This window comes from Hyperolius riggenbachi, chromosome 6, assembly GCF_040937935.1.
Source record: "Hyperolius riggenbachi isolate aHypRig1 chromosome 6, aHypRig1.pri, whole genome shotgun sequence".
Classification (NCBI taxonomy): domain Eukaryota; kingdom Metazoa; phylum Chordata; class Amphibia; order Anura; family Hyperoliidae; genus Hyperolius; species Hyperolius riggenbachi.
The window spans coordinates 342,287,881-342,313,024 of record NC_090651.1 but is presented as its reverse complement, the minus strand read 5'-3'; the positions used below and the strand labels follow the sequence as shown (position 1 = coordinate 342,313,024).

The 25,144-nt window shown below is 43.7% G+C and overlaps 1 protein-coding gene across 3 annotated transcripts in view; it reads left to right on the top strand.

Moving 5' to 3' along the window:
• Nucleotides 1–1,207: 1,207 nt before the first annotated feature.
• LOC137522956 (sialic acid-binding Ig-like lectin 6) overlaps nucleotides 1,208–25,144 on the top strand; it is a 46,907-nt gene continuing 22,970 nt past the window's right edge. Inside the window, exons 1-7 of one of the 3 annotated variants that reach the window (XR_011022488.1) lie at nucleotides 1,208–1,238; nucleotides 2,404–2,459; nucleotides 4,686–4,799; nucleotides 12,396–12,761; nucleotides 17,834–18,208; nucleotides 20,962–21,264; nucleotides 24,337–24,600. Coding sequence is in view for 2 of the 3 variants with exons in the window: in XM_068243118.1 (XP_068099219.1) it covers nucleotides 4,745–4,799; nucleotides 12,396–12,761; nucleotides 17,834–18,208; nucleotides 20,962–21,264; nucleotides 24,337–24,600 (1,363 nt within the window). In the remaining variant the exon portion in view is untranslated. The remainder of the gene's footprint in view (nucleotides 1,239–2,403; nucleotides 2,460–4,685; nucleotides 4,800–12,395; nucleotides 12,762–17,833; nucleotides 18,209–20,961; nucleotides 21,265–24,336; nucleotides 24,601–25,144) is intronic. The other 2 variants (XM_068243119.1, XM_068243118.1) reach the window with 2 other exon arrangements.

Here is a 25,144-nt window from a genome sequence, read left to right as displayed (position 1 = left end):
ATTAGGATTTTGCAGGCCTTTTGTTTAGTTTCTTGTTGTATTCTGTAGTTTTGTCACTGGTGTCATGACAAGCTTTATCCAGAGCAGGATAGTCCACCACCAGGTAACCTAGGCAGGTTCTTTTGACCTAGTGGGTGTCAAGGGGCCCACCTGCCACCCTCTCTGACCTCTCTACACTACAGCTTACCAAAAGGACCACAAGGAGGCACTAAATCTACTACCTTGCTTAGGGCCCCATAACATTTTAATCCATCTGTGGCTATACCATATACACTAAGAAGATACAAGCCTGGATCGCCCATGATGCCAGGAGGCGTCACTTCCTCGGGCAGCATCCTGTGTCAGACGGCATCCCGCCTCCCCTTCCTCCCTGGCCACTGCTTTGCCTCCTTGAAACAAGAGGTGGCCGCCTCCTGCAATAAGTCCCGGATTCCACTCGCCTCGCCTCTACCTTCCAGTCCAGACCTCAGATCAGCGGCATCCCACAGTGCCGCTGTGAAGAAAGGAGAGCAGCTCGGCTCCAATAGCAGCGCGCATACCGGAAGTATTTTACTTACTCTTTACTTTACTATTTTAAGGAGTAGGAAGGTCCTAAAGAACCTTCCCGTTCTTCTCCTGGTCCTGTTGTTCCTGCGCTGGATTCCCTATTAGCAGTCTCAAACCTATCAGTCAGAGACTGATCCCTGCTACTGCCCGAGGCTTCAAAAGTCTTCAGGAGCCCAAGTGCACCTGAATACATTCTGCTCCATACTGAACATGCACGAGCTTGCTGTCTCACATGCTTGTGCATGCGCAGTACGGAGCCAGCCATCTTCAAGAGCACATGGGTATCCGAAGACTTCCGCGGTGGGATATTTGAACCGGGGATCCAGCGCTGGAACGTGGGGACCATGAGAGGAACGGGAAGGCTCATTAAGACCCAGAGTCTTCCCTTTCCTTAGGTAAGTATCTTTTTTTAATATTTGCTTCAGACTAACGTGAAGCTCTCTCTGCATAATGGAACTTCTTAGATGCTTGGCTGAAATAACGCATCCTCTGTATTGAAAGTAAGGCTGTAAACATTTGTTCATTGGGCATTATAAACACAGTCAAATGAAAATGTATGGACACTCCTCTAAGACTGAATAATAATTTACTCTACTGTCTAAAAAACAACCTCTGTGTATTGGTAGGGTCCTTTCAGTGCACTGGTATTCCAGACCATCACCTGGAGCACCCACAAGATAAAGGGGTGTCAGGTAAGCACTAAGCACACATCAAAAATGGCGTTCAGAGATGTGGGTGCCTAGGGCCTGATTCACTATTCGGTGCTAACAGAAGCATGCGTACAGAGCATGGAGCAGGCAGCTCAGGTGGAACTTAACAGAGTCAGGTATGAGCACAGCCCTGTGCCCTGCTGTGTGAATGCTTCACTTTTCCCTTCATTACCAATGTCAGCTGTCCTCATTATTATCTATATCCAAACTGCTAGTGATCGATCCCGTTGTCGGTTGGTTGGTTGGACGGGTAATTGCATTATGTGTACCCAGCATGATTTCATACCATATTATTATACTGTATAGTGCGTGGCTGAGGGAGACCTTTCAGGAATTTCCACTACCCCCCCCCCCCTTTGAAAATCCTGGTTTTGCCCCTGGATTGAAATATGTGTCGTGTTTGGGACCTGTTATCCCTGCCATGGCGTAGATTTCAATGACTGCGTCGCACCAATTGCTCCGCCCTCCTGCCGCTGCAGCCCACTTGCCCTGCTGTCGGTATGACAGCAGAGCTCCGTGAGCAGATAAAGAATCATTTTCAGCATTGATTTCTAAAAGATTTGATCAAAAGATCAGGCAGATATCGATGTAAAATATCGAAAAAGTATATGGCCTCCTTTAGAGGATGATGGTCTGCAGCTTGGTCAGGTCATCCATCTTTTGTCCCAGGCATTGAAGTTCAGCCTCAGGTATTGCTGCTTTTCAGACTTCTTGGGATGTGTACTGTTGCTATGGAGTGGGTAGGAGGGATGGCATGTGATAAGTGAGGGGCTAGGAGGAGAACGATACCCTCTTCCTGTTCTCGGCCGAGATGATGCCTCGGTGGCATATTGGTGAGGGTCAGTGGTTGCCATACACATGCTAGATTTTCAGCAGAGGCTGCCCCGATTAACTGCCTTGGCCACAAACCATTTATTGTGTGTACAAGGCTTTAGCAATGCTTGAAATATAACAGTATCATTCTACTTTCAAGATCCACAGTGTGAAAACACTGTACATTTATGCATTCAGTGATAGCTTCCCAGATAAGAGGAATGCTCACAGAGTTCAGCAGTGTTGAAATTAGAAGTTGCTCTTCCTGGGGAAATACAGGACAAACCACACTGGCACATTAACCACCACTTCTCTATAATGTGCTTCTTTCAAGATAAGGCTGCATTTCTTCCTGGAGTTAATGAAGTGGCATTTTACTGCTGAATCCCGGTAAGTGCTCGTTTTACTCTCATTATCTCACATGCATCTATTCTTTTAAACCTCTTTTATTGTCTTTAGAGACATTACTTTGGCTTTAATAGATAAACATTGTGAAAGGAAATGCATATGTGGTATTCATGTATTTCTGCTAGACTGGCAGAAGATCTCAATACATTGTTGGTGGCACATGAGGAAGTCTTTGGGTAACATTACTCTGCTGTAAATATATCTACCATAGAAACTGTCATCACACATAGGGGTTGATAGCAGAGCAGCTTAACCTCCTGCCGGCCACTTCACGCTGATGAGCTTGGCCGCGGCGGCAGCCCCAGGACTGCCTAACGCTGATCAGCCTAAGGTCCTTGGGGCCATCAGTCTCCCAGTGGCAATCGCCGCTGGGAGACTGTTAGACAGCGAAACTGCTGTCTAATAAACCTGTACATCGTTGCGATCAAAGGCAGTGCTGTACTGAGGACAGCCATGTGACACAGCTGTCCCCTCCAGTGGCTCAGGGGTTATCCACTGTTATAGGCAGGGGGAGGGAGGGAGGGACAGGCACAAAAATAAACAAATATAGTAAAATTTAATAGAGAAATAAAGAAATAAATATTTACTAAAAAAAAAAAAAACCACTGGGGGTGCGGTCAGACCCCACCAACAGAGAGCTATGTTGGTGGCGGAAAAGGGGGGGGGGGGAAATAACTTGTGTGCTGTGTTGTTTGGCCCTGGAGCTTGGCCGTAAAGCTGCAGTGGCCTTTTTTGGGAAAAATGGCCTGGTCTTTAACACTGCGGTCCTCAAGTGGTTAAAGAGTCTCTGTACTAAAAAAAAATGCCTTCTGGACCCTAATGAGGCTTCCCCCCCCCCCCCCTCGTCCTTCTCCGTCCCACAGGGTTCTTTCACTGCCCCTCCAATTTGTCAGGCTGTGCGATATTTGCCTTTTTTGGCTCCAGCGGGGGCGCTGTTGTGGCTCTACGCTTGGAAATATGCGGAAATAGCCGATCCCAGTCGGGTCTGCTCTACTGCGCAGATGCAGGTGACTTGTAAGTGAGAAGTTGTGCGGACTTGACTGGGATCGGCTATTTCCGCCTATTTCAAGCGGAGAGCCGCTACTGCGCCTGCGCTGGAGTCAGAAAGGTAAGTATGTACATGCCCTGGACCCGCGGGATGAATGGAGCAGCCGTTATTAGCAAAGAGCGCAAGTAAATTACCAGTGCACGCTATGCTGCACTTACTGCACGTAGCGTGTGCACAACTCGCGCTCCTCACATTAAGCTGTGCTACTCCCTACTGACCGACTTACGCCGATGGGCGTTGGAAATGTGGTGGTGGTTCGCCTGTTCGGGTGACAAGACCATTGCCCAATCCAGAACCGTCAGGTGGTTTAGGTAGGCTTACAGAAAGGCCCTACATACATGATAGGCAGCATTTTGGCTGAATCAACGTGTATTTAGGCAGCGTGACATCTCATGCTCGGAGCCGCAGGCACTTTGAAGGGAGCGGGTGTAACTTAGGAGCGCACTCTACGCAGCACTACCACGCGTAGCATACGCTCGGGCATTTTTAACTCACGTTGTTCAACTTAAAGGGAACCAGAGACGCCGGAATCCTAAAAAGAAAAAAAGATTTTATACATACCTGGCTCTTCTGCCAGCCCCATAAGCCTGCATCACTCCCACGCCGCCATCCTCCGCTTCCTGGATCGCCGGTACCGGGTCCCGTCACTTCCGGCGGACGCGGCCAAATGTCCGCTTGAGCAGGGGCTCCCTCCATACCCTTACGCGTGCGGCTGCGCAGTATGCAGCTGCACGCGTACGGGTATGTCGGGAGCCCCTGTGATGCGGACAATTGTCGGCGTGCTGCCGCCGACTGGCCGAAACTACGGGACCCGGTACCGCCGGATACAGGAAGCGGAGGAGGGCGGCGTGGGAGCGATCCGTACGTATGGGGCAGGAGGAAGCCCCAGGTATGTATAAAATCTTCTTTCTGGGGCCTCTGGTTCCCTTTAAGTTGTGCTGCTTTAGCAGCAAAGCTTAATGAATCAAGCCCAACGTAGCTATGATTATGCTTGCAGATTAAATCATATGTCCTAGTCTTGAAAATGACCTTATTTTGAAAAACAGAAGTTGTGGGGCGAGGTGTTATGGTTGCTCTTTCCAAATCACTCTTCTTCACGTAAACCACTCTACACACGTGGTGTTCAGCTGCAGGTAAGATATTATTACCTCTTTTTATAGGAAATGTCACAGATGTGAATGTAAGAACTAGCAAGAAAAGAAGAAGGAAACAGAATATAATGAAGCCATTGCCCACTTGCTTGACAGGATATATTATTATATGTCTTCTACAAGGTAACCAACAGAATGAATGTTTGTTCACGAGATGACTATCACAATATCACAATCTGTTATTTAAAGGACCGCTGTCGCGAAAATCTTGAAATGTACAATGTATGTAAAACATAAAAATAAAAAGTACATTACTTCCTTAATTAAATGGGCAAGAGATTACTTTGCAGAATCACGTATGCGTTTTCCACTATGTGCTATGGAAAATGCATATGCGATTCTGCCTAGGGTGTTCCTACCCTTACGGTTTCCCCCTAAACCCCTATTTCTTGCAAATTATTGGCCAAGGCCACATTTCCACAATCAGAAAGCTTTGCTGGGCAGTGTTGCTCTCCACGACCTCGTGATCATCATGGGTAACCAGTAAACACAAGCTGTTTTTTCCTGATCACGAGGTTGGATTCCGAATTTCTGATTGCCTCTCGATCACGGATTCAGTTCCGAATGCACCCGTGATCGTGGTCCAAATCCAGCTCGTGATCACCGATTTAGCCGTGATCACGACCGTGATTATTACCTGAAAACTCACCGACATAGCGGTTAATAGCAAAGCCCCCTTACTTGGTAGAAACACCAAATTGGATATGTTAAAGCAGAATATAACCCTGCATTTCAACTTTGCTCTAAAACATTATTTACAGCATATTATATGCAACCAGCATTTTTTTTTACTAGACCAGCATTGGAAGGGTTACACACAGAGCTTTAAAGTTCCATGGAGAGAAATGCAGACGCATCCAAAGTTTAAATAGATACACTTAAGTAAACACTATAAAACAAGTGTGGAATGTGACACACACTCTGACTGTGCAGCAACTTCCGGACACAGAGAGAGAGCGAGTCACATTCCTCACTTGTTACATTGTGTTTACTTAAATGTATCTATCTAAACTTCGGATGCATCTGCATTTCTCTCCACTGAACTTTAAAGCTCTGTGTGTAACCCTTCCAATGCTGGTCTAGTTAAAAAAAAATTGCTGGTTGCATATAATATGCTGTAAATTATGTTTTAGAGCAAAGTTGAAATGCAGGGTTATATTCCGCTTTAAGGAGAAAAGTGAAAACAAGAGGGAAAGCATTTTTTTTTTCAAAAAAGACCTTACAGTGTTTGAGAAAATCGATTTTAAAGTTTCAAAGGAAAAAAGTATACATTTAAATGCGGTAAATGACAATTAATGTATTTACCACATTTACATGTATACTTTTTTCCTTTGAAAACTGATTTTCTCAAAAACTATAATGTCTTTTTGAATTTTTTTTTCTCTTATTTCCACTGTTCTTCTTAACATTTTTGGCAAATTTTGTGTTTCTAGCGTGTAAGGAGGCTTTGCTATTAACCGCTAAATTTGGAGCACTTTGGCGAGTTTTTAATCACAAATACATTTTTTCCTTTGAAACTTTAAAAATAATTTTCTCAAAAACTGAAAGTTCTTTTTTAATTTGTATTTTTTTTACATTGTAGCCACTGATCACCTTTATAATCCATGCAATTTTGGGGATTGTAGCATGTATGGGGGCTTTGCTATTACCATTAAAGCCTAATCTGTGATCACGGATTCTACATGTAATCACGGCTAAAAAGTCCAATTTTGGAGTTCCATTTCAAATCCGGATCACGATCAGGGCGTATCCGGATTTCGATTCTGCCGTGGCCGGATTTACTTGAATTCTTGATCGGGGGTACATCCAAACATCACTGCTCAACTAGACCAGCACCTAGATTTTTACTGAATTCACACTTGCAGGTGAATCCAAGTTTACTCTGTTGTTCTGGTTGCTAAAACTAACACAAGTATCCTTTACATTACATATATAAATACTTTCTGCTGAAGGTTTAAGGTTTCTAATAGTAGATACATTCACTGAAGCTTTGCTCACAACCACCTGTCTTATCCAGCACAAGAAATAATACTGATCCCAAACAGAGAAGCACAGTGCCCAATTCAACTGATCCAAATGCACCCAGGGCCGTGCTGAGGCAGAGGCAGGAGAGGCTCCAGCCTCAGGGCGCAATATAGGAGGGGGCGCACAACTCACTCAGCTATCCTTCCCCTATTGTGTTTGAAGCAAAGAGAAATAAGAAAAGGGGATACTAAGCAGTGACTGCAAGCCAGATAACTAGAGATTAAAGGACAAATGAATAAACTAATGAAATAAACGATTGTATCTATATTCCTTCTCCTAAAAAATGACTTTTTAAGATATCCCACAGCTTTATTTTATGTTGAAATCTACTTTTTAAGTTGTAACTGTTTTATTGTTTTTGCTCAATGACACATTCATTGAAGTATGCCAAAAATAACATTTACGAACTATTGACCCTTTTTATCTCTTTCCTGCTCTCAGAAGCCATTTTCTGCTAGGAAAGTGTTGTATAGTTGGAATTTCTTATCAGTGAGGGTCACACTGTAGTCACTTCCTGTCTGAGTCAGGACTGAGTCAGCCACTTACATACCTGATATTTAACTCTTTCAGGCAGAGAAAGAAAAAAAGGAACACAGCACAGTTATTTGTGTGCTAGGCACTGTACCTACACATGTCTATCTCATCATGTCACATGTCACTTCGGGTATCCTTTAAGCAATCAGTGTGTGACGGCTGGGGTGGGAGGGATGGAGGGACGCACTTTGGTGCCTCAGCCTTGGGTGCTTGAGGGCCTTGTCCCAGCTCCTACTGCACCATCCATGGGGAATGCCCCCCCCCCCCCCCCGCCCCACCACTTTTAGAAAAAGAGAAGCACAGGAAAAAAACAATATCCCGTATATAAGAGATGATCGATTTATCATATCAATTTTTTAGCTACATCTGCTGTAGGTTTCTGACTGGATGGTCATGAACACATCATCATGTAACAGTTTTTCTTCCTGTTTAATTTATTTTGATACTGACTTGACGAGGAAGTGGCACATTTCAATTGTACGTTTTGTATTTATGAAGTGTGTAGCAAAATGGCCATTTTTGGTGGCTAACATGTAGGTTTATTGTTGCAAAAGCTGTGTTCAACTGGTTCACTTTCCATGGTTTTTACACCTTAAGGTTCCAGACATTTTTGACAATTTAGCTGTGTTGTTGTGATACAGCTGTAACTTTTTAATTACTTATGCCATTTTAGTGTATATGTTTTTTTTAGTACAATCTAGGCTTTCTTTAGGTAATATCTTTCTCCCAAATCAGTTTTAATTCATGGTTATCTTATGGGGAAAAATTAGGCGTAAATGCAGAAAATACCAATTTTTTTATTTTACACTTCCTAATTTTCACATGACACGTGCCACAGCTATAAAACATATAAAATGAATTATTTGGCCCTTTCCAATTAAAATGATACCCCATATGCCATATTTTACTTCTAGTTGAGCATATGGTGGACCGTTGTCCCCAACCTGCATGTCTGTGGCAATCAAATGCGTGTGCTAGGGTGACAGGTCAGAGGGCATAAAGCTGTACAGATGCATCACTAGGCAACGGCAGAGCATTACATCTGTAGAGCATTGGGGCCCGAAACTTTCACTCTAGCGACTGCATTCGATCGCTACAGGCAGCAGTCATTAAACTTTTATAAACAAGTATAGGTATTGCAGGGGATAATAATGGGTTAAAAGGGTAGGCTGGGGTTAAAAATTAAATGGGGATTTAAAAAAAAAACCAACATGTTTTATTTTTTTGGGACCATGTCACTTTAAATGATTGTTGTTGTTTTTTTTTTTTTTTTAACTTTGTACAACCTTTTTTTCCCCCTAACTTTATTGAATGATTGTTGCTGTAGCTAGCAGCAATCGTTCTCAAGACTGTGCATGTGTACGAGCGTGCACGTGCAGCCGCAGAAGCATGCACGATCACATACGCGCGAGGGCACGCACATGCATGCAAGTGACCGTGCAGCGGCAGGTGGGTGTTTTAATATGCAGGACATAGAATTTATGTCCTGAAACAGCAAAAGGTGAAACAGGAATTGTAGTGAAAATAACATTATGAATAAAATTGCTTATTTTTTTACAATACTCATTAATTTATAGATTATCTAGTCAGTGTTTGCCCACTGTAAAATCTTTCCTCTTCCTGATTTACATTCTGAAATGTATCACTGATGGTGACATCATTAGTTTTGTCAGGTGATCTGTACGGAATGTTCATTACTGAGAGTTCTATGCACAGAGGGAGATACTGCTTGCTTGGCAGTTGGAAAAAGCCATTTATTTCCCACAATGCAACAAGGTCCACAGACCGCAAACTTTCAGAATCATGGGTATGACATCACACTGTGGGAGGGGTTTTACCACAATATCATCCATACACCCCCCCCCCCCCCCCCCCCCCAGAGGGAGGCACAAAGGGGGACAAACGGGGAGAAACAAAGGAGTACAGAAGGAGGCACAGTGAGATGCACACAGAGCAGGATCATCCACAAGGCAACTTAAGCAGGTGCCTAGGGCCTGGAGAGAGACTAGGGGCCCGGTTTATGCTTGCCCCCAACAAATCTTGCCAATCTTGGACACACAGGGGGGCAGAGGTGGCACAGGGGGACTGAAGGTGGCACAAGGAGAAAGAAGGAGGCACAAAGGGACAGAAGGAGGCACAGAGGGGGACAGAAGGAGGTACAAACACATTTGGGGGCATGGTCTAATTTGGGACGCGTGGCTTAGTTCTGGGGGTAGGGCTTAATCAGGGGCATGGTGCCCCCAGGACCAATGACACACCAGGCAGTGGCCTGGAATGCCTATGCCTAAAAACGGCCCTGGTGTACTTACAAATTTACGTACAGTTATCTCTGCCCTCCCTTCTCTAATGACATCATTCCTAAAGGTGGCCAAACACCATACAATTAAAAGATCCAATTTTTCACCAATTCAATAATTTTGATCGTTTTTTCCAAAAAAATGTGAGCTTTTCTTGGTTTACGATTGATAAATCCAAACTAATTTACCATTTTTCGTTTTTTGGAGATTGGACATGTTGGAAATTTTAGACCAACTTTATCAAGAATTGTATTATGTGTGATGGATTGTCAATTACTTGATGTACAGTTCCAATCAATTTTTCTGAGCTTTCAATTATTTTATTCATGATTGGGGAGAAATTGAATGCGAGCAACCTGGATGGAGCACCTTAAACCAGTGCTGGGCCGAAATTACGCATGAGCGTAATTACGTATCGTAATTCAATGTAAATTTATGCGTAAGCGCTACGCGTAACTTACGGTCTTACGCGTAAGTTAAGTGGTATCGTAATTACACAGTCTACCGTAATTGCTAGGTATGCGTAATTTTATGAAGACTTACGCGTAATTTTACGCGTAATTACTAACATAAAAACTCCCCTTTTCTAAGAGTAGCCAATCAGTCAACATCCTAAGCAACCAATAGTATCTTCTCCCGCCCTTTAGTATATAAGCGTACGTTTAGACGCATACGAATAATGTGTACGCAATAGCTGTCACATTGACGGCTATTGCGTACACATCGTCCGTATGCGTCAAAAAATACGCATTAATGGGTATTACGGCACTACGCGTAACATCGTAGTGTAAGCGCCTACATTACGGTATCCTTACGCGTAACTGCGTAAGTTAACGCGTAATTACAGTGATGAACCGTAGATAATTTCTTACGCCGTAACCGTAATTGCGTAATGCGTAATAGCGTAAAATTACGCGTAATGATCCGTAAGCGTAGATTTTTCCATTACGACCAGCACTGCCTTAAACCACCTAACGACACTGACAATGCAGTTAATATAAAGTTCCAAAGCAGTATACCCCTGCTACTACTGTTATTGTTTATGTCTTTCATTGTTGTGGCAAACTACCCCCTGCCATGTCCCATTGGGCAAATCTACCCATTCCTGATGTAATGGTGATGGGGTGTGTACTGGCAATGCTTGTACACGCCTTAATCATCTCCCAGCTAGACTACTGCAACACCCTGCTCTGTGGTCTACCAAAGAGCAGGCTGGCACCTCTCCAATCCCTTGTAAACTCAGCTGCCTACCTCATTCACCTCTCCACCCGCTCATTTGATGCAGCCCCACTGTGTCGTTCCTGCCACTGACTGCCTATTACCCAGTGGATCCAGTATAAACTCCTGACTCTAACACACAAAGCTCCTTACAAGTTGTCCCCTCCATATAGCTCCTAGCTAATCTCTAGATACTGTCCCTTTGCTTCTCCCAAGAAATTATTCTGGCCTCTAAGCCGATCACCTCCTCTCATGCTGCTCGCATCCAGGACTTCACACGAGTATCATCCCTCATCTGGAACTCTCTTCCACAGCCTGTATGTCATGCTGCAAACCTGGAAATCTTTAAACACACTATTAAAACACACCTGTTCAGAAAAGCGTATAACATTTTATAGCCCCTAAATACATATCTTTTCACATGCACCCCCCCCCCCCCCACCTCTCCTTACCTTGTATGTCCTCTCAATACCCTTTAGATTGAAAACTCGCAAGGGCAGGGTCATCCTCCTAATGTTTACTGTTTTTGTTGCAATACTTGTGCTGCTTAAGGGTACGTTTCCACTTGTGCGGCACGATTTGCTCGCGGAAAACGCGTCAACGAATCCGCATACGGTTGCGGATTCGTTGACGGTTTCATGCGGATTTTCACGCGGAATTGTTCGCGATTTTAACAACGGCCATTTTTAAGCATTACGGGCATAATGCGTAAAATTTTACGCATTACGCCCGTAACGCGTAAAAATGTACTTGTTGATGTCCGCAATAGCTTCTTGCACCAGCAGGGATGCGTAAAAACGTACGCATGGCGGCTGGCCGACTCCCAGTCGGCAAAAACGAAACTAGCTGGCAGCGGGGGACCACAGGAGCCATGAGTGACTGCGAAGGCACAGGATGGCTGCAGGGGGCTGGTAGATGCCCCAGGTAAGTGAAACTCATTTTTTTTTACAGTTAAGGTTCCCTTTAAGGAGAACCACTGGGGAGAATACTTAAAGTTTAAAGTACAGTGTTAGTTTAAAGCGGATCCGAGATTAAAAATAACTATAACAAGTAACTTGTCTATATATCCTATCTAAAGTTTAGTTCTTCCTGTGATACAATGACAGCAGCCATTATCTGCTTGTCTTCATTAAACACAGGCAAGCTGATCTGTATCTCCAACCCTCAGCCTGTGAAAACTTCACTCCCCTCTCCTCCTCCCTCCTCCCCTCTGCCTCTGAAATCTCTGGCTAGAAACACCTCCTCCGCCTCCTGCCCAGACTGAGCTCCCATAAGCCCTTGCTACATGGATCTCAGAGTGCCCAGGCACTGGAGAAGCTGTGGGCGAGGCTTGTTTAGTTTATAGGGAATTAGAGTATTAAAACAAAAAACAATTTGTATTTGGCTTGAGGAATGCCCTATAAACTATAGGATAGGAACACAAGTATGCAATGAGTAAAAGTTTATCTCTGATCCACTTTAAGTGGCCCAAGCCTATGGGACTACAGTAAGTTTTGTTGTCACAGAAGATAGAGTAAGGTGCTGCTGCATGCCATAAGGTCACTTTCTGTTGCCCGGGTTTTTTAGTTCTAGAGGAAACATTCCTTTCTACTTCCTCCTGTAAACAATACACAGAGACACATTTTCTTTGCTTTTTTTCCCACAGTAATTTCCTCAGACTCTGGAGAAAAAAAGTGGACATTTACATTTCCATCATCCATTTCAGTACTGAAGAATTCTGATGTGGAAATTCCCTGCACATTCACTGCTCCTGTTAACCACAGTGAGGTGGTCCACATTATTTGGTATACCTACAGAGCCACTAGTTACCCCCAGGTCTACAATAATAAAGACTCCTCTCAAGTTCTCATTGAATATGAAGGACGGACATCTCTTGTACCTAATGGAACAGACAGCTGCACACTGAGGATCAGAGATGTGACAAAGACGGCAACGTTCTATCCAGGAATAAGTGACAAAATAAATTCCTTCGACCTTAATCATGGTCAGTCTGTCCAGGTTAAAGTCACAGGTAAGGCCATACAGTTTTTAATTCGATACATAATAAATAAAGTTTTTTTTTTCAGCACACAGAATGGTCAGAACAGTCTCTGGGCTCTGGCCCCTTAAGGAACAGGGACAGCTGATACAAAAACTGGGCTTACCATCCATGTCATGCTGCAAGGACCCACCACTACCGCTGATTGCCCTGCTCTACCGCCGTTGCAGCTCACTTGCCCTGCTGTCAGAATGACAGCAGAGCTCTGTGAGCTGGTCAGGAGCCAATTTAATTGGCTCACAGTGATTCAGGAGCAAATGAAATCAGCTCCTGACTGGCTCACGGAGCTCTGCTGTCATACAGTGAATGAGCTGCAGCTGCGGGAAAACAGCACAATCGGCGGTAGCGACGGGTCCATAGGGCGTGCAGAATGCAGAAGTTGAAATCTACACACTGGCAGGTTTAGGCAACACAAACAGGGCATAGATTTCAACTACAGTTGCCTGAAAGTAAAAACAAGGAACACCAAGAGCCTCAATAGTGTAATATGTACTGGTAAATGGTTACTAGATAGAGTAAATATTAATACTCACAAACCAGGGTTACCATTAGGCAACCACTGTAAAGGCAGGTGGGGAGATTTTCCTGACCCCACTCAGGAATAAGAAGTCGCTCTCTGTAGATGAGAAAAAAGGGGGTTCAACCCTCCACCCAGGGTGGACTCAATATTATGCAGGAGAACAGAGGCGCCAAAAGGATAAAAGGAAGCTAAATGAGCTTAAAAACCAAATTCTTGGTAAATAGAGGAGGTAGTGGTGGACTTACCTCCTCCAAGTAGACACACAACGACTGTAGTAAAGACAGTCAATATATTTTATTTATGAACTCCAAATATGCAATGCGTTTCGCAGGTTTGATCCCGCTTCATCAGGCAATAACAATGGAGCAATAACATATGTGGTCAGTAGAAGAGCCAGGCACCTCTGTGAAGGTGGTTTATTTTTTTTCCTTTTATCCTTTTGGCGTTCTCCTGCATAAAGTTGTCTGAAAGTAGCTAAAACATGTTAAGTTGCTTTTCCGCTCGAGAAATGAAGACTATAACCTTGCAGAAGTCAAGGCTGCTGGCCTGTTGAATCTTTAGGCTGGATCCACACTTGTCTATCAGTTTTCTGCATACATTTTTCTGCATGAGTTGTAAGACAGTGCTGCATTCAGGGACGGAGCAAGACCAAGTTGCGCCTGGGGCAAGGTCAGGTTTTGGCGCCTAAAGGTCAGGTTTTGGCGCCTAAACTGCCATTCATTTTGCCGCCTCTTTAAGAATTCAACAAACTGCGCCTGGGGCAAGATACCCGCTCGCCCCCCCCCTAGATCCGTCCCTGGCTGCATTGCTGTCAATTGTTTTTCTGCATGTGAAAAACACATTGAAGTGCGAACTAGCCCATTGATTAAACATTAGTTCTCAGTTTTCCTGTGCAGAAAATGCACAGAAAGGGCCTGTTCACACTAAGGGCGCTTTTGGGATTTTTTAAGCGCCCGTAATTTTGAAAATCGCCCCAAAAGCGTTTGTGCAATGATTCCCTATGAGAGTGTCCACATCTGAGCAGGTCGATTCCGATCCGCTCACCAAAGCACCGCCTGTACCATTTCTGGGGCGATTTGCCTACAATGACAGGTATAGGGAAATTGCTTGAAAAAGCGCTTGGTATAACAATTTCCTGAGCAGTTTTAAGAATAAATACATTGTATTTATTCTTTTGCAGGTGAAAGAGTTCACTTCCTGACTGATGTCAGGAAGTGAAAAAACAGAATCGCTCAGCAAAAGCGCTTAGAACAGCGCTTTATAAAAAATTGCAACACGTAGGAGGCGCTAAAAAAAAAAATCACACACAAAACCGCAAAACGCTGGTGTCAGCGATTGTGATTTATGATGTGAACAAGGCCAAAAAACTGACAAGTGTGGACACGGCCTCAGGGCCTGGCCGAGGCCGAGGCAAGAGAGGCTCCAGCCTCAGGGCGCAGTGTAGGAGGAGGCACACAACTCACTCAGCTATCATTCCCCTATTGTGTTTGAAGCAGAGAGAAATAAGAAAAGGGGATACAGCTAGATAACTAGAGATGAAGCTGTTGGGGGCCCTGGGGCACCTCTTAGTCTAATAGCAATCAGTGTGCCATGGCTGTGGTGGGGGGGCACACTTTGGTGTCTCAGGCTCGGGTACTAAAGTCATGGATTTGACTTTAGTACTCAGCAATCAAAGCTTACAAGTCAATGAAGCAGAAAGAAAATGGCAGATATAATTGTAAAATATTTTATCTTGCTGATTTGACTTTTATTTTTTTGTGTATAAAAAATATATATATAAAAAGGTATGACGTATCCATAATTAACTCCATTACATCATCCATACGCTGGAAATGACTAATAATAAAGTAATTAAATAATTCAAATACATTAATAAAGTTGGTCCATAATGTCATCATCATTTTATTTCTACGATATCCTCATTGCATGTAATAAAAAAAAAGAGCAAACTATGATTCAAAGCCCATCCACTCTATATCATGTGCTCATTGCTTTATGCCTGGAGAGGTGTGTGTAGCATTTGTGGCGCAAGTTGCAGGAGGCAAGCAAACTTGACAACCTGTATAAAGTGTGGCGTATGCAGGGTAACTGATGTGCAGGAAGAGGGGAGGTGCCTAGCAGACAGCGTCATCAAAAGTTCCTCTCTCACATCATTATACTGGCACCCTCTAAATGAGGCAAAATGTTTGCAAGTCTCCAGTAGGGATGCGTGAGAACTGTTTTGAAAAAAGAAAAACCTGTTTTGGAGTGTGGGCCGCGGCTGAGAGGGTAGATTTACCTACAAGTGGAACTCAAAAAATGAGAATACTGTACAAAAGTCCATTTATTTCAGTATTCAGCTTAAAGAGAGACTGAAGCGATTTAGAATACCTGTTTTTATTCAGCAGGCAGCTTCAGCATTACAATCCAAACTGATTCGCCGTATCCCGGCGGCAGGACAAGGTCTTTATCCCGATGAAATATCGGGGCAAATTTCCATGACTTTCCAAGTCGCAGATTTTGCTGCCCGGGGGAGGCAGGGCTTTGTGCAGTAGCTCTGCTTCCAGTCCAGTCAATCTCCCCCTCTCCCCGCCCCTCTAAGTGAAAGAAGACTGAGAGGGGCGGGGAGAGGTGGAGATCCGTGGAGATTGACTGAACTGGAGGCAGAGCTACTGCACAAAGCTCTGCCTCTACCAGGAAGCAGAATCAGAATTTTGCCCCAGGGAATTTGCCCCGGGGGAATCCTGAAGCTGCCTGGTGAACAAAAGCAGATATTCTAAATTGCTTCAGACTCTCTTTAAAAGGTGAAGCTAATCTATGAAATAGACTCTTTACATGTAAAGCAAGATATGTCAAGCCTTTATTTGTTATAATTTTGATGATTATGGCTTACAGCTTACGAGAGCCGCAGAATCAAAATCTCAGACTATTAGAATATTGTGAAAATGTTCAATATTCTAGGCTCAAAGTGTTTCTTATCAGCTAATTAATCCAAAACACCTGCAATGGGTTCCTATTTCATAGATTAGTTTCACCTTTTAAGTTAAATGACTGAAATAAATGGACTTTTGCACCATATTCAAATTTTTTCGAGTGTCACCTGTATGTTGCTGCCTCACCCCGCTGTGCACCATGCTGCTCTCCATCTTTCTGTCACTTCCCCATTCACAGTTAACCCTCTTAGCTATTTAAATATGCCTTTATCTCCAGCAGCTGTATTCAGGACAATTGTGTATCTGCAGTTACACATTTCAGCACAGCTATTACAGCCAATCACTGGAGAGCACAGTGATGGTTTATCCTAGAGGAGCAGTTACTACTCAAAACTACACCTGGCAACATAGTTTAACCCACCCGGCCATGCAGAGAGGTTTTAAATAGAGTAATAGTACCAAACAAGCAAACACAAAGTTCCCTTTAACTCTTCTGTTCTCTATTACAAAGATTTTAGTAAAAAAAAAAAAAAGAAGTAGAAAAAATTAAAGGACGACTAAAAATGTAAAAAGCATACATATGAAACTTACATTTCTCTTGGAGTAAATTGAGTTATAAATCACTTTATTTTCTATGTTGCTGTCACTTGCGGTAGGCACTGGCCCGGATTTACAACACCAGAGCCTATAGGCACAGATGTCCTGGCACCTTAGACTTCGCCCTCCATAAACCTACAAACCCCCCCCCCAACCCCCCACCTGCACCGCAAGTGTGCTGGCTGTCCCAGCTGTCAATTCTCTCTTATTTCTATTGCCCGTCATAGATAACTACTGGTTTCCCTTAGCATTAGGAAGCCAGAGGTACCCTCACTATTAAGTTGCCCCAGCTGAAGGGGGATCTCATCAGTAATGGAATGCAGAGAGCCAGGTGAGTAACCTCTCATTTACACTCAGCTCAGGACACTGCATAGGGAAGGAGGGATGCGGGCACTCGGGGAAAGGAGTGAGCCGCCTTTCTATCATCAGGTGCCTGAAGGCACGTGCCTACAGTGCCTTATGGTAAATCCGGGCCCTGAGTAGGTAGCAAAAATATGGCAGATCTGACAGATTTTATACTAATTCATCTTCTCATGGGGCATTCTCAGTATTATTTTATTCTTTACAAAAGCACTCCCTGAAAAGGATCTATACAAAAAAGCCAGCCAGCTTCTCTACTCAGTTGCGCACACTATTTTGGTAGTTGGACTGAGTAACATCCATTCAGAAAGTGCTTTTTGTAACTAAAGAAATTACTGGTAATACCCATGAGGCAATAGACTAGTCCAAAACCTGAAAGATCTGTCATATTTTTACTAGCTACTGTAAGTGACAGTATCATAGTAAATAAAGTATGGTAATTTACTCTGATAATGTACATTTATATGTATGTATTTAACATTTTGCAATTTTTTGCAATAGTTGTCCTTTAAGCACAGGTACAGCACTCAATGTATAGTTTATGGTTCTTAACAATATTAAGGTATGTTTATCTTTTAGTACCAATATTCAGCTATGCTATAGTCCCTTAAGAATTGATACATTTTATATAGATATATATATTTTGTTTTTCTCAGGCTGTTATGAAGACAACTCATGCAATGACTGGAGTTTTCACTTCCCGGCAGCTATTGATGCTGTGAGGGGTTCCTGTGTTGAGATCCCCTGTACATTCACCCACCCAGAGGGGGCAAAAGACTTCAACTTCTTCTGGTATTTGTACAAGCGTGTGGGTAGCAAGCCGCAAATTTTCAACAACAAAACCCCCGATGATGTGATAGCTGAGTACAGAGGACGGACATTTCTTCCAGGAAACATGAAAAATGACTGCTCGTTACGGATTAATAATGTGACTGAATGGGAAAACTATTATCCAGGAATAAACAGTGACATCAATTCTGTTGATCTCCAGAAAACAAAGTCATTTGCTCCCACCACGATATCAATAAGAGGTAATATAATATGATCAGATCATACTATATATCATTAGGTTAAATGCCAGTATATGTTTATATTTCGCACAATCAGCAGCAGACACAAACTGAGATTACCAACATAAATAATACACATTTTATTCAGGCTGACCAGGCATCCTCTTTTGCCTGGACAGGTCCACTTTTTTCAACCTGTCCAGGCCGTCCTCCCGGGTTTTTGAAATGTCCGGGTGAAGAGAGCCGAACACGAGTGAGCCGAGCGGCAGAAGAGCCGATGCTTGAAGAGAGTTATCATTTTTTTTCTATTTTGCCGTGTCTACTATGTAGTAGCTGCAGAGCACGGTAATTACGATATTGGTAATCGTGAACTGCTGGCTGTTAAAATGGCATTTGAGGAGTGGAGGCACTGGTTAGAGGGAGCAAATGATCCAATCACAGTTTATACAGATCATAAGAATCTGGAATATATGGAGGGGGCTAAAAGACTTAACCCCAGGCAGGCACGATGGGCACTATTCTTTTCTCATTTCAACTTTGTAATCACATAAAAACCTGGGTCCAAGAATGCAAAAGCAGGTGCATTATCTAGAACCTTTGAATCTGAAACGTCTCAGGACGTTCCTCCTAAAAGTATTGTGCCCACACGATGTGTATTGGCTGTCACCCACACACAAGAATTTTCAGATTTGTATGAGACATTACAACCCTTCCAACAGGATAGTCCTCCTGAGAAACCCCCTGGTGTTGAATTTGTTCCATTGCATTTACGACTTCAAATACTTCAAGTGTTCCATGACTCAAAATTGGCAGGACACCCGGGAGAGGTTAGAACTCTCGATCTTTTATCCCGTCATGTATGGTGGCCTTCTATCAGCAAGGATTGTAAGGCTTTTGTAGCAGCTTGTCCTACCTGTGCCAGAAGTAAGGTATCCCGGGCTGCCCCCCAGGATCATCTTATGCCACTACCCATTCCATCGAGACCTTGGTCCCATCTCTCGATGGATTTTGTGGTAGATTTGCCCTCCTCTCGAGGAAAAAGGGTAATTTGGGTCGTAGTCGACCGCTTCAGTAAAATGGGAGAAAATTGAGAGAATTCTGGACTCTAGAAAAGTTTTTGGTTCTTTACAGTATTTGGTGGATTGGAAGGGATATGGCTCTGAGGAAAGATTCTGGGTGCCAATGAATTATTTCAGGAATTCCATTGTCAACATCCTGGTAAGCCAGGTGGGGAGTGTCCAGAGTCCACCCCTTGGGGGGGTGGGGTGTCTCTGCAGGCTGCTCTAATAGTTTGGAGCAGCTGGAGGCAGCTTCCTCTTCGATCAAAGGCATCCCCGGCTTCCCTGTAGACTAGAGTCAGAATGTTGGCATCCCCGGCTCCCATACAGATGTGGGTCAGCTGGTTGTTTCTGGCAGGACGCGCGCAGCTCAGAGCTGTCTTTATAGGCTTAGAAGGAGGGTCTAGCTGACATCAGCAGTGATGTCAATAGGTGACATCACTCGGGAGTGGTTCTGGGGAATTGGGATTTCGTATATAAGGCCAGAGCTTTCAGTCTATCGTTGGCCTTAATACTAATAAGTTCGCTGGTTCTTGGCCTAGCTAGCTATTCTGAGCTACATTAATATATTGGGTAGACGCACAATATATATGTACTTCAGTTAGTCAGTCGTTTGTTATATTTGTATTGATTATTATTATTGTAATTCATTCATAATATCCTCCTGATATTATTGAAGTAACATCTTATTGTATATATTTACCTGTGTAACGACCTCTTGCTTGTTTCCTGACCTCGCTCTAGTCTAGTCCTTCTGTACCGCTGCCATCTGATTTACGTTACCGACTCGGCCTGTCCCTGTCTCTGTTACTGTCTGATCCTTGCAATACGACTGACATCTGATACACGTGTATGACCCTGCTCGAATTGACTACAATTTACCTTAACGACTTTGTACCTCGATATCACTAAAACTTGTGCACAAGTTCTTACCGGTCTAGACTACACATTGTACTATAATTGTGTAATTATCTGTACGTTGTCTCGTCACACACCAGCGTGATAAGGGGATTCTCAGCAAGGCTTTTATTCTTTATAAAGATATTCCCTAAAAAAGTATTTAAAAAATGATGCTGCCCAGCTTCCCTGCTCGCTACACAGCTTTTTGGCAGTTGGACAGAGCAATTGCCATTCACTAAGTGCTTTTGAAAATAAATAAATCCCTGAATAAATCCTCCCGAGGTAAGTACCCGCAGGGGCACTTTTTTAATACAGGTTTTCTTTTAGAAATCTATCTTTGACACAGGAGACTAGGGTATCAAATCTTCCTAATCAGTAAGCCAGCGTCTATTCAGTAAGGGGACCTTAGCCAAGACTTCCTAATAGGGATGCAATTTGGATTCCGTGGAAATTAAATTTTTGCATTTCCAATTGGAAATGAGATTTCTACGGCAATACCGCATTACCGCAACTTGGTAATTTTCAGCCCATTAATCACCGAACTGGGAAGCATTGGGACCAATCAGAGAAGGCAGAGTCAACTAGGAAGTATTTGGCCAATCAGAGAATGCAAAAAACAAGAAAATGGAAATCGGATTTCTAAAGAAATAATGCATTACTACAACTCACGTAATTTTAGCCCAAAGTGGAGGCACAGATCACATCTACAGAAGGCTGAGCGGAAGATGTTGGTGTAATTGCTGTTAAATATGAAATCCTTACTATAGCACAATTATTACATTGCTATTTTCTGTAACTAAATGTTTATATTTCTAGCCTTGGATGAGCCACCAAAGCCATCAATATCAGGAGTAGGAGATCTGGAAGAAGGGAAGAGCGTCACTATCACCTGTGCTATAAGTCACACTTGTGCCTCCAGCCCCCCGACTATTACATGGAACATTCCCGGTCATCTGACTACGGAGAGGAGCAAAGCTGGGTATAAAGGAAAATTACATATGGAATCCATAATGATGTCATACACTCCTCATTACACGGACCATAACACAACAGTGACATGTAGCGCTGTTTTTCCAAATAAGAAAACATCTGCTGAAAATGTACTGCTCAATATAAAATGTAAGTAAACATCAATTTTGTTAGTATATGCGCACAACTGACACAGCTGTACCTGCATGCACACACAACTGCTGCACTAAGCCGCCACCCACAACCACCGCCCACAATGTGAACGTCATCGCACAGTGACGCCGCACTAAGCCAAAGCTCACTCCGCCCACATGAAAGCCTGCTCTGCCCACACTAAGCTGCCCTCAGTAAACCACAGTAATCCAACACACAGTGACGCTGCACTAAGCCACCACCCACTACTGCACCACCTCCCACAACTGCACGGATGCACCGGCGTTTAATGCATGGGGCGGGGGCACAAATTATGGACTAACTTCCTTCTTTAGGTGTAGAAACTAAAATGATCGACAGCTCACATAAACGCACAGACACCTCCACCTAGAACAGGCTTTCTCAACCAGGGTTTACCTGGAACCTCGGTGTTCCTTGAGTAAGTAAGGGGTTCCGTGGCATTTTCCCCCATCGTGGTGGAAGGATAACAGAGCACATTGTAATAGGGGGTACTGTAAAAAGAAATACTAAATTGGGGGTCAGAATAATAATGAGCACATTAAAAAAAAGCATTAATAGACAGTATAATAAGAGGCAGAGTAATAAGGAGTAGTGAAATAAACAACCTCATCTCTTTTTAAGACCATGCCTACTGCAAAATAAATGCAGGGGTTCCTCAAGTTCAAAAAATTGTTTGCAGGAGTTCCTTGAGATCCAAAAGTTATTTTCAGGGTTCCTCCAGGGTAAAAAGTGATTTCACAAACACCATAGTATAAATTAACGCTTAAATCTGATGAGATCTCATGTATCAGGAGGAAGGGAAAGGTCTATCTATCTTATCTATCATCTAGCAGAGACGTAGCAGAAGGGTATTGTACCGTGTTAGCCATCAGTAAAAGCAAGAAGTTTTAAATCATGATGATACCCTTTATTGGCTAACTAAAAAGAATAAGAATAAGCAAGCTTTCGGCTTTGAAGCCTTCGTCGGGCTTAAAAACAGGAGTTAGGCCCGACCAAGGCTGCAAAGCCGAAAGCTCGCTTATTCTTATTCTTTTTAGTTAGCCTATAAATGGTATCATCCTGATTTAAAACTTCTTGATCTAGCACAGAAAAGTCCTTCCCTCTTCACATAGCTTTCTTGTGCTTTTTCACCTGAGGAGGACGCTTTTAATACCCATTACATCTCTGCACACTGCTGCTTACCTGTTAGCATTGCTTTGAAGCATTGACTGTTAGAAGTCTTCTCCTACGGAAGAAACCCGGTGAAGGGGGGAGCTGTATATCCAGAAGCAGTGCTGCTGACAATTGAGAAGTTGTTATACAGTATACTTAAAGGGATACTGTAGGGGGGTCAGGGGAAAATGAGTTGAACTTACCTGGGGCTTCTAATGGCCCCCCGCAGACATCCTGTACCCACGCAGCCACTCATCGATGCTCCGGCTCCGCCTCCAGTTCACTTCTGGAATTTCAGACTTTAAAGCCTGAAAACCACTGTGCCTGCGTTGCCGTGTCCTCGCTCCTGCTGATGTCACCAGGAGTGTATAGCACAAGCCCAGTATGGTCTGTGCCTGCGCAGTACACTCCTGGTGACGTCAGCGGGAGCGAGGACACGGCAACGCAGGCGCAGTGGTTTTCAGACTTTAAAGTCTGAAATTCCAGATGCGAGCCGGAGGCGGGGCCGGAGCATTGGTGAGTGGCTGCGCGGGCGCAGGATGTCTGCGGGGGACCATTAGAAGCCCCAGGTAAGTTCAACTCATTTTCCCCTGACCCCCTAGAGTATCCCTTTAAAAGTGAAAATTGCCAATCAGAATTGGCAGGGAAGACACCTGATTGTGAAGAGAGAAAGCTCCAATTATGAAATACTTTTATTTTACAATGTAAACAACCATTGAACTTACTTGGTAAAAATTCTTTAAAAGCATATCTAGGGCTGTGCCCAAAACGTCAAGAACAATGCCTGGTGTGGTCACTCTGGTCCCTACTGGAGGAGGGCAGCAGGCTGACACGCAGTTTCTAGCATGCCAGTGTCGTCACAACGCATTTCAGCGTGTTCACGCCTTCATCAGGTCACATGATATGCTTTTAAAGATTTTTTATTAAATAAATGCAATGGTTGTTTGCATTGAAGAATGAAAGTCACTGTGTTCCACAACTGCCGTCTCTTCTGTTCTTCCTCTCTTCACACAAAAGGTAGCATGACAGCCAGGTTGGGAGAGTTGCAGGAGATCATGCACAGGCCTGGTTCGCCCCGATAGTGCAAGATTGCACCCACATTGTTTCCAGCTAAGGAACCTGATTGGCTAAGTTTTAAGCTTCGTACCATTTTGTATGAAATATAAACACAAGCCTAAATGATAAGCACCTCACTGACCATCTCTAATGCTGCTGCATATATTCCACCCAAGATCACTGATCATCAGATGCACTTTGGGTCATATGGGAGAAAAGCACTAGTGTAAGGCAAGCAAATATTAGTTAGGTAACATTACTAATTGCTGCTCTTAGCATCAGCTAGTGCCAAGTGTCACCACCGGCCAAGTTCCAGGCTAAGGAAGAGTGAAGTAATGTAAATATAGACCTTATTTATTACAATAAAAAGTATTATTGGTTTTGTTTTGCCTGGTGAGATTGGAGGTTCATAGGGTAAGAGAGGGGTGATACTATGAGTTTCCAAACCGGTTGACACAAACCCTAGTGATGTTCTGCACTCTATCTATCTATCTATCTATCTATCTATCTATCCATCTATCGTTCATTATTAATAGAGATGGCCCAAACGGTTCGCCAGCGAACGGTTCCAGGCAAACTTCCGGTGGTTCGCGTTCGCCATGGAACGCAAACTTTTCCGGAAGTTTGGTTTGCCCCCATAGTGCACCATTAGGGTCAACTTTGACCCTCTACATCACAGTCAGCAGGCACATTGTAGCCAATCAGCCTACACTCTCTCCTGGAGCCACTCCCCCTCTTATAAAAGGCAGGCAGCGCTGGCTATTACACTCACTCATGGTAGTGAAAAATCGGAGGTTCGGGCCATCTCTAATTATTAACTACTATTTGTAATTTTTACAGACAGACCAAAGAACACAACCATTTCAGTAGTTGGCAATAAGCAGACAGAAGATGGAGAGGAGGAGGTCACATTACGCTGTCTTGCTCTAGCCAATCCTCCGGTAACTCAGTACAGCTGGTACAAGATTGGCCAAGAAAGGCAACTATTAGAAGAGCATGGAGACACCATCACTGTGAAGAATGTGACTACAGAGAAGTATGTCTGTACTGTAGCAAACCTGATAGGATCTGGGAGCTCGGCCATGTTTCAGTTCACTGAGCAACGTGAGTACTATCAAAATGTTAATCTTGTGTAGTATTGCTTGGGGAGGAAGTGTGTACGGCGGAAAAACTCTCTTTTCTGGAAAAATAATTATAAGTCAAATTATACAATCAGAAAAAGAAAGCACACCTTATTTCAGTTTTAAGGTATTAAAAGAGGACCTGAGGTGTGCGCAACCACAAACGGGTCTGGGCCGAGGCAGAGGTGAAATAGGCTCCAGCCTCAGGGCGCAGTGTAGGAGGGGGCGCACAACTCACTCAGCTATCATTCCCCTGTTATGTTTGAAGCAAAGAGAAATAAGAAAAGGGGATACATGGCAGTGACTGCAAGCCAGATAACTAGAGAGTAAGGTGTTGGGGGCCCTGGGGTGATTCTTAGTCTAATAGCAATCAGTGTGTGATGGCTGAGGCGGGAGGGATGGAGGGGCGCATTTTGGAGTCTCAGCCTTGTGTGCTGGAGGACCTTGTCCCGGCTCTGACCACAAATGCTAAGTTTGTATTGTAACATTTTGAAAAACTGAGTCTCAGTTATCCTGCACCGGGGTAT